The sequence below is a fragment of the Salvelinus sp. IW2-2015 genome, linkage group LG32 (genome assembly GCF_002910315.2).
Source record: "Salvelinus sp. IW2-2015 linkage group LG32, ASM291031v2, whole genome shotgun sequence".
NCBI classification, from domain to species: domain Eukaryota; kingdom Metazoa; phylum Chordata; class Actinopteri; order Salmoniformes; family Salmonidae; genus Salvelinus; species Salvelinus sp. IW2-2015.
The window spans coordinates 12,361,210-12,370,954 of record NC_036871.1 but is presented as its reverse complement, the minus strand read 5'-3'; the positions used below and the strand labels follow the sequence as shown (position 1 = coordinate 12,370,954).

The 9,745-nt window shown below is 40.9% G+C and overlaps 1 protein-coding gene across 2 annotated transcripts; it reads left to right on the top strand.

Moving 5' to 3' along the window:
• Positions 1-351: 351 nt before the first annotated feature.
• On the top strand, positions 352-5,799 carry LOC111957121 (uncharacterized). 2 transcript variants are annotated; one of them, XM_070436719.1, is made up of 8 exons: positions 352-675; positions 1,003-1,147; positions 1,420-1,515; positions 1,933-2,077; positions 2,439-2,584; positions 2,793-2,932; positions 3,058-3,207; positions 5,713-5,799. In XM_070436719.1, exons 1-7 carry the CDS (start codon positions 576-578, stop codon positions 3,198-3,200), a joined length of 915 nt encoding a protein of 304 aa, XP_070292820.1. In that variant the 5' UTR covers positions 352-575; the 3' UTR covers positions 3,201-3,207; positions 5,713-5,799. The 2 variants fall into 2 exon arrangements, with proteins under 2 accessions (XP_070292820.1, XP_023833622.1); XM_023977854.2 differs by lacking the exon at positions 5,713-5,799 and having other exon boundaries at positions 3,058-3,287.
• The last annotated feature ends 3,946 nt before the right edge of the window (positions 5,800-9,745 follow it).

The following is a 9,745-nucleotide window of genomic DNA, read 5'->3' as shown; positions in this document are numbered from 1 at the left end:
ATGCCAAATAATAGAAGGGGACATTTAACATGTGTGTGTGTGTTTCAAAGTAGGTTAGAGAAATATTGACAATTATAGGATGGAACATGTCTGTGTGGATTTACAGGAAACTATTTGGTCTATTACTCTGACATTATAGACTAGACTGTGCTCCGAGAAGAGAAGTAAGGCTTCCTGTTTTGAGCTCGACTTGTCAGTTGCAGACATGTTGATAGAGGAACCCGGTTAGACAGAAGAAGCTATCAAAGTTGAACATTGTGACAGAGTTAGATGAGAGGAGTGGCATTTATAAAGTGTATGTCATAATGAAATGTGTGAGGTATAAAAGGCTATGCGCATTGTATAATATTCAGAGCTCTCGTGATTAAAGAATCTGACTCTTGAAAGCTTGGTCTCCATCTGCTTCATTTAAACCAGAACCTTACAAACTCTGGGTTGCAGACTGAGTAGATGAATTAAAGTTCAGTTTAAGAACATTGAGAACATAATTCTCTTAACACATACTCAACTATCGACTGGACAGCCAAGTTATCTAGACAGGCCTACATTTGAGCTGTTGAAGTGAGATAGGTACAATGGAGGACAGAAGCCTTCCTCGTATTGTGGTCATTACACTGTCTGTGCTGATCTACATTTCTGCTTTGGCAATAAATGCCATGGCAGGAGCTGGAAAGGGTGAGTGAGTTTATCATGTAACTTTGAACTCAGTGTGTAATAAAGTGCTATCTTGTGCTGCAACTAACTTTCTTCTCGTAAATGTTTGGGCAAGAAACAAAAAATGTTGGGCAATGATACCAATGTCATTATTCCGTTAATATGGTAATATTAAGTAATTACATTGGAAGTAGAGGCACAAATGTAAAAGCAGAAGTCCCCCAAGCATGACATAAACTTAGGGAGGAAGTCCTGTTCTTCAGAAAACATAACTTACTGACACAAAAACATCTACTGTAGTTTCGCATCTGTTACAATGTACTTGTTTTGCTACACTTTCTCTCGTAGGACCATTCCACTGGAGTACAGGGAACATCTCCAGGAAGTATGAGACTGACATAACTCCGGCCGGATGGACCTTCTCCATCTGGGGGCTTATCTACACCTGGCTGACCCTCATGGTCATGTATATCATCTCCTTGATCTACAGAGGGTACTGACACAAAACTATTGGCCTGCCTAATCCAACCATGCAGCCATCCATCTGCCTACTATTCTATTGTATTGTACTGTAATCTATTCTATTCCATATTTTAGGCCACCATCCTACTGTAGTGTCAACATGTAGACAATGAAATGCAGTAATTCATTTATTAGAAATGAACATTGTATTATTATGTAGGTATTGAAATGGTTTTGATGTTGGTAGCTACAGTAGAATGTGTGTTCTTCTGACACCAACTTCTTTCTTCTTCTATTCCTCAGGAGCTGGACCCTCTCTGTGCTACTGTACGGTTTCTACCTGTCCTGGATAGTTAACATGGCCCTCAACATGACCTGGCTGCTCCTATGGGATCAAGAGTGCGTAACAGTCTTTTAACACCTAAACCAATGAGATCCAATGTCATTATCAGCCATGGGGGAATCATGTACTGTTCCTGTTTCCTGACTAGCCTGATCTAAGTGGATGGGTGGATGCAAAATTGCAGCATCTCTCCACTTACTGTAACCGTACAACAGTGCCCACACTGTGGGCCTCTGCCAGTCCGTATAGAACATTGAGACAAGTTGAACCACATAGGCCTAGCATTTCCCCCAACTCCTTTGCTTTACAATGTTGTTACTACATAAGGTATAGATAGACCCATTGATATTCATCATATTGCTCTGGGTCTCTATCATGCTATGATAATTACCAGGCATGTAGATTGTCAGCTCAAAACACAGAGGTAACTTGCCGATCAAATAGAGTGGTCTTTTTTTTACTGTTCCTGACAGGCAGGTGACTGCGGCATTGATTGTAATGGCGACCATTGCTGTCACCAACTACTCCATGGTCTTCTTCTCCTGCTATGGGCTGAGTGTTTACGGAGCCTGGCTCAGCCAGAACCATCCCAGGGACCTCTGGTGCATTCGGTTGCTGGTGAGTTTAATTTGAGGGTTAATCGAGTTAGTTGTTCGATAATCTCACGCCAGCATTATGATTGTAGCCTGGTCCCAGATGTGCTTTAGCCAACTCCAGTCAGAGTATTGTTTTTCATAGGATTCATGCACGCCATTTAATTGAATGGCAAAATGTATATTGAGACGAGTTGGCTAAAGCACATTCAGATCTGGAGCCTGGCCATCCTAGTGCATTTTACTTTACAGTAATTATATTGTGCTGTGGTTTCAATAGTTATTGTAGGTAATCCACTTTCAGTTCCTCTATCCTTCATTTGTCCTCTTATGAGGAATCCCACAATTCTACAGTCATACTACAGGTATCGTTTCTTAACTCTTAGGTGCAAAATGGCATTGCGCTGTATAGCACGTGGACAACCATCGCCACTTTGATCAACTTCACTCTGGTGTTGGACCTCTCTGGAGTGGCAAAGAACACTGCAGCCACCGTGTCTCTCTGCATCCTACTGGTGGAGGTGATCGGATGGTAAGCTCAGTTTTACAAATGTTCTCTCTTATGAGAATCAGGCTCATCACTTTTTATATTACAGTTTTGGACATATGATCCAATCTCACTTACTTTAGGCATATCTTTAATTTGTTCATTATCCAGATGTTACTAAATTGGACCTCTCGGCACATTTGTGCACACAGCCACATACTCTCAATGTAATTGTGATGTGTTTTCATTGTAGGTTTGGTATTGAGAACTTCCTGCTGTATCAACATGTGAGGTACATCCTGACTATTTACCCTGTGGTGATCATTGCTCTGGTTGGAAACGTGACCAAGCACTACAACCCTGCAGCACCAAGCGCTAACGCTATCTTCATGGGTGAGTAGTCGGCATCTCTCAGACTAGAGATCTATTACCAAGTGCAAAGTCAACGACACCTGGTATACTCAGTGTAAATGTAAATGATGTATAATAATTCACTCTGTGTCTTCTGTCACTTCCAGTTGTGCTCTTGGTGATTTCCTGTGTGCTCCTGGTGGTGCGAGTCTCCCTGGTGATCAGGAGAACCAGGAACCAGACCCTTCACCCGGAGGCTCTGAACTCACCCAGCAGCCTGTCCAAGAAGCAGAGGAAGATACTCATGTAGACAACTGGTACACACTTACTTACTTACTGACTTTATTGTCCCCATGGGGAAATTTTGTTGCAGTGTCATGTACACGTTTAAAGTGGCATTTAAATAAAAAACAAAATTGACAATACAACTTTCATAACAGTTACATACCAATAAAATGTTTAAAATATATATATATATAAATAATAAAGACTAGCCTGCTGGCCTTACTGAGTCGATAGGAAAATTAGCCCGAGCTATTTAGGAGGGATATCACACCTGGCACAAATTATTGTCTGGTTCTGTTTTTCCTGCTGAGGGGTGCCCTATACCTGCGCCCAGAGGGGAGTATTTCAAAGTCCGGGAACAGAGGCTGGCTTGGGTCTAAAATGATATTGTGAGCCTTGCAGAGGGCCCTGACCTTAAAACCTGTTTRRGACAGGGGGCAGCATTTTCACGTTTGGATGAAAGCATGCCCAGAGTAAACTGCCTGCTACTCAGGCCCAGTTGCTAATATATGCATAGCATTACTATATTTGGATAGAAAACACTCTGAAGTTTCTAAAACTGTTTGAATGATGTCTGTGAGTATAACAGAACTCATATGGCAGGCGAAAACCTGAGAAAAATCCAACCAGGAAGTGGGAAATCTGAGCTTTGTAGTTTTTCAACTCATCGCCTATCGAATATACAGTGTCTATGGGGTCATATTGCACTTCCTAAGGCTTCCACTAGATGTCAACAGTCTTTAGAACCTTGTTTGAGGCTTCTACTGTGAAGTGGGGGCGAATGAGAGCTGAATGAGTCAGAGGTCTGGCATTCTAAAGACAAAGGAATTCTCCGGTTGGAACATTATTGAAGATTTATGTTAAAAACATCCTAAAGATTGATTCTATACATCGTTTGACATGTTTCTACGGACTGTAACGGAACTTTTTTACTTTTCATCTGGACCTAGTGATCGCGCATCATGAATTTGGATTTGTGAACTCAAGGCGCGAACAACAAGGAGATATTTGGACATAAATTATGGACTTTATCGAACTAAACAAACATTTATTGTGGAACTGGGATTCCTGGGAGTGCATTATAATGAAGATCATCATAGGTAAGTGAATATTTATAATGCTATTTCTGACTTCTGTTGATTCCGCAACATGGCGGGTATATGTTTGGCTTGTTTTGGTCTCTGAGCGCCGTACTCAGATTATTGCATGGTTTGCTTTTTCCGTAAAGCTTTTTTGAAATCTGACAAGCGGTTGCATTAAGGAGAAGTATATCTATAATTCTGTGCATAATACTGTGCATAATATCTTTTATCAAAGTTTATTATGAGTATTTCTGTAAATTGATGAGGCTCTGTGCAAATTCACAGGATGTTTTGGAGGCAAAGCCAAATGTAAACGAAGGTTTTTGGATATAAATATGAACTTGATCGAACAAAACATACATGTATTGTGTAACATGTTGTCCCGGGAGTGTCGTCTGATAAATAATATCAAAGGTTAGTGATTAATTTTATTTCTGCTTTTTGTGACTCCTCTCTTTGGTTGGAAAATGGCTATATGCTTTCGGTGACTAGTTGCTGACCTAACATAATGATATGTTGTGCTTTCGCCGAAAAGCCTTTTTGAAATCGGACACTGTGGTTGGATTAACGAGAAGTTTATCTTTAAAATGTTGTCTAATACTTGTATGTTTGAGAAATTTGAATTATGAGATTTCTGTTGATTGAATTTTGCGCCCTGCAATTTCATTGGCTGTTGGCTGTCCGCTAGCAGAACCCCGTTCCCAGACAGGTTAAAGATCTCATCCAGGCCTGTCTGTTTGACTCCAAGTACCTTGCTTGCTGTGGTGATAATCCTTCTCAGCATATTTCTCTGGCTGACAGTGGCATTGCCAAACCAACAAACAATACAAAAAGTTAAAATACTCTCAATGAAAGATTTTTAAAACAGAGTCAGTATAATACAGTCTACACCCCACTGCGATCTGTCTTATCACCGAAATGTCAAAGCCCAATTGCCTATAACATACATAGCACATATCTGCCTATCTTACACCATACACATTCATTATTCAGTTTGGACAAGAAGCAGTGGAATATTCATGTAAAAGACTGGTAGCCTGTTTCACACACCACAATATGATGTCTACCAAAGTGTCAAAGCCTATACTGCCGTTAAAACGTTTTACCCTTTACACTTTACATTCAGTATTCAAATATCTGTGTTTATCCAATCACAGCACTTCGCTCAGCTGATATAAGACATATAACCCATTTCTGTATGCTAATCAATGCACTGAATCATGATCATGATAATACGATTCCAGTGTAAATAACACTATATATTTTAACATGATTAATTCTTACTATTTTGCATAGATTTTAGAAATAAAACACATATTTTGCCTATAGTCTAGTGTGCTGTATTTATAATGATATGTTCACTTATGAAAATCTATTAGTCTAGACACTGATGATGTTGTTTTATTTTATTTATTCAACCTGGTAAGTTGACTGAGAACACATTCTAATTTACAGCAATGACCTTGGGAATAGTTACCAGAGAGAAGAAAGAACCAATTGAAAGCTGGGGATGATTAAGTGTCCATGAGGGTATGAGGGTGTCACGTGTGATCCCTCTCCGGCCTCTAGGTCACCAGGCTGCTCGTCATGGCGCACACCTGTCACCATCATAATGCGCACCTGCGTGTCATCAAACTCACCTGGACTCCATCACTTCCCTGATTACCTTCCCTATATATGTCACTCCCTTCGGTTTCTTCCCCAAGTTTCTGTTTCTGAGTCATGTCTGTGTGTTGTTCGTGTGTTCTAGGTTTGTATTATGTTAAGTTTATTTATTATAACACGCACTCCTTGAACTTGCTCCCCGACTCTCAGCGCACATCGTTACAGAATGATGCCTCACCTAAGGGAAGCATCAGGGAGTGTTTTTAAAATGTAGTGTGTGTGTGTGTGTGTGTGTGTGTGTGTATATTTATTACATTTTTGTTGGTGGTGGGAATGACGTCCGGTCCGGGAGCCCCTACAGGCTCCCCTGCCTCAGCCGGTCAGGATCCCAAGCATCAGCAGGGGTGACCGGTTCGCTCCTGATCCTCTGGATTGTCCCTTTGGTTGGCGTCCTGCGGCTGGAGCCAACTGCGTCGGGGAGGGGGTACTGTCACGTGTGCTCCTCTCCGGCCTCTAGGTCACCAGGCTGCTGGTTATGGCGCACACCTGTCACCAACATTACGCGGACCTTGGTTCATTCCTCTCCCTGGTAAAACTCACCTGGACTCCATCACTTCCCTGATTACCTTCCCTATACAGTTGAAGTCGGAAGTTTACATACACCTTAGCCAAATACATTTAAACTCAGTTTTTCACAATTCCTGACATTTAATCCTATTATAAATTCCCTGTCTTAGGTCAGTTAGGATCACCACTTTATTTTAAGAATGTGAAATGTCTGAATAATAGTGATTTATTTCAGCCTTTATTTCTTTCATCACATTCTCAGTGGGTCAGAAGTTTACGTACACTCAATTAGTATTTGGTAGCATTGCCTTTAAATTGTTTAACTTGGGTCAAACGTTTCGGGTAGCCTTCCACAAGCTTCCGACAATAAGTTGGGTGAATTTTGGCCCATTCCTCCTGACAGAGCTGGTGTAACTGAGTCAGGTTTGTAGGCCTCCTTGCTCGCACATGCTTTTTCAGTTCTGCCCACAAATTGTCTACAGGATTGCGGTTAGGGATTTGTGATGGCCAGTCCAATACCTTGACTTTGTTGTCCTTAAGCCGTTTTGCCACAACTTTGGAAGTATACTTGGGGCCATTGTCCATTTGGAAGACCCATTTGTGACCAAGCTTTAACTTCCTGACTGATTTCTTGATGTTGCTTCAATATATATACATCATTTTTCTACCTCATGATGCCATCTATTTTGTGAATTGCACCAGTCCCTCCTGCAGCAAAGTACCCCCACAACATGATGCTGCCACCCCCGTGCTTCACGGTTGGGATGGTGTTCTTCGGCTTGCAAGCCTCCCCCTTTTACCTCCAAGCATAACAATGGTCATTATGGCCAAACAGTTCTATTTCTGTTTCATCAGACGAGAGGACATTTCTCCAAAAAGTACGATCTTTGTCCCCATGTGCAGTTGCAAACCGTAGTCTGGCTTTTTTATGGCGATTTTGGAGCAGTGGCTTCTTCCTTGCTGAGCGGCCTTTCAGGTTGTGTCGATGTTTTACTGTGGATATAGATACCTTTGTACCTGTTTCCTCCAGCATCTTCACAGGTCCTTTGCTGTTCTGGGATTGATTTGCACTTTTCGCACCAAAGTACGTTCATCTCTAGGAGACCGAACACATCTTCTTCCTGAGCGGTGTGACGGCTGCGTGGTCCCATGGTGTTTATACTTGCGTACTATTGTTTGTACAGATGAGTGTGGTTCCTCCAGGCGTTTTGAAATTGCTCCCAAGGATGAASCAGACTTATGGAGGGCACMATTTTTTTTCTGAGGTCTTGGCTGATTTCTTTAGATTTTTCCCATGATGTCAAGCAAAGAGGCATGGAGTTTGAAGGTAGGTCTTGAAATACATCCACAGGTACACCTCCAATTGATTTGTGTATGTAAACTTCTGACCCACTGGAATTGTGATACAGTGAAATAATCTGTCTGTAAACAATTGTTGGAAAAATGACTTGTCATGCACAAAGTAGATGTCCTAACCGACTTGCCAAAACTATAGTTTGTTAACAAGAAATTTGTGGAGTGGTTGAAAAATGAGTTTTAATGACTCCAACCTAAGTGTATGTAAAATTCCGACTTCAACTGTATATGTCACTCTGGTTCCTTCCCCAGGCGTTATTGTTTCTGTGTCATGTCTATGCGTTCGTGTTTTYTTGTTTTATATTATGTTATGTTTATTTATTAAAACACTCACTTCCTGAACTTTCTTCCCGACTCTCAGCGCACATCGTTACAGAGGGCCAAATGTAGAATTTAGCCAGGACACGGGGGTTAACACCCCATCTCTTACAATAAGTGCCATGGGCTCTTTAGTGACCACAGAGAGTCAGGACACCCGTTTAACATGCCATCCGAAAGACATACCCTACACAGGGCAATGTTCCCAGTCACTGCCCTGGGTGTTTGGGATTTTTTTATTTTCTTTTGACCAGAGGAAAGAGAGCCTCCTACTGGCCCTCCAACACCACTTCCATCAGCTTCTGGTCTCTCATCCAGAGACTGACCTGGACCAACCCTACATGACTTCAGGGACAAGTCAGAAGTAGGATGCAGGGTGGTATGCTGCTGGGATGGGTATGAGTGGAACTGTAGAATGCTTGTATGGGCTTCTCCTGCACTGACGGTGGCACTAATGCCTATGATTGACGGTGAACATGCAGACAAGCATGCCCTGAAGAAGATTATATTTGCACTCATTACATTGTTACCAAGCAAACAACACCATACTGTCTTTTATCAACTATTGACTGGATTAGCCAGTTATCTGGATACATTGTAGCAGTTGTAGTTAGACATAATGCAAGGGAGAAGCCCTCCACGTATTGTGGTCATTGTACTGTGCGCTGATCTACAGGTAACTGACAAAATAAGGGAAACACCAACATAAAGTGTCTTAATAGGGCATTGGGCCACCACGAGCCAGAACAGCTTCAATGCACTTTGACATAGATTCTACAAGTGGCTGGAACCCTATTGGAGAGATGTGACACCATTCTCCCATGAGAAATTCCATGTTTATGGTGGTGGAAAATGAGAAATTCCAAATATTTGTATTTATCCAATCCTAACACTCAGCTCAGCTGATTATACATAACACTATCAGTGTTTATAATACATATAATATATTTATGTATGCTAATAAATGCACTGAATGATCGTAAGATCATAATCATACAATTCCAGTGTAAATAACACTATATAATTTACAAAAAAACACAAAAAAACATATAATTTACAAAAAAACAAAAGAAACATATAATTTACGTGATTGCATTGATTTTATAAATAAAAACACATATTTTGCATATAACCTCATGTTAATTCAGTTGATGAAAATACTTTAGTCTACCCACCGATGAGTGATGAGTTTTAGTAGAAAGGTGGAATGCTACAATAACATGGGATGTTAGTGTTTTATTGTGTCTGACGTGGGACAAGATCATTTTGTCCTCTGATTACATACATCTTTATCAGATGATGACACAGTCTGTCAGGCAAAGTCAGCTCTAAGTCTAAATGGAAATGATCTTGTAGTATGAAAAGAGCTGCAGAAAATAGTACATATTTACTACATGATTAAATAGACCGCACTATTGCGTAACACATGTCCCGTTCATGTAAAAGCAGCGCAGCTTTGTTCACGATTTTATCGTGTATCACTTCTTAGTTAGTGTTTTGCATTGCAAAATTTGGTGATTAAGACGAATTGTGCTATGTAGTAACCCCAGATAATGTTGCCAAACGGATAGAACTCGCACTGCATCTGTCTACAAGAAATTACAATAAAGCTTTCTTATATTCGTAAATGTACGGTAGTCGG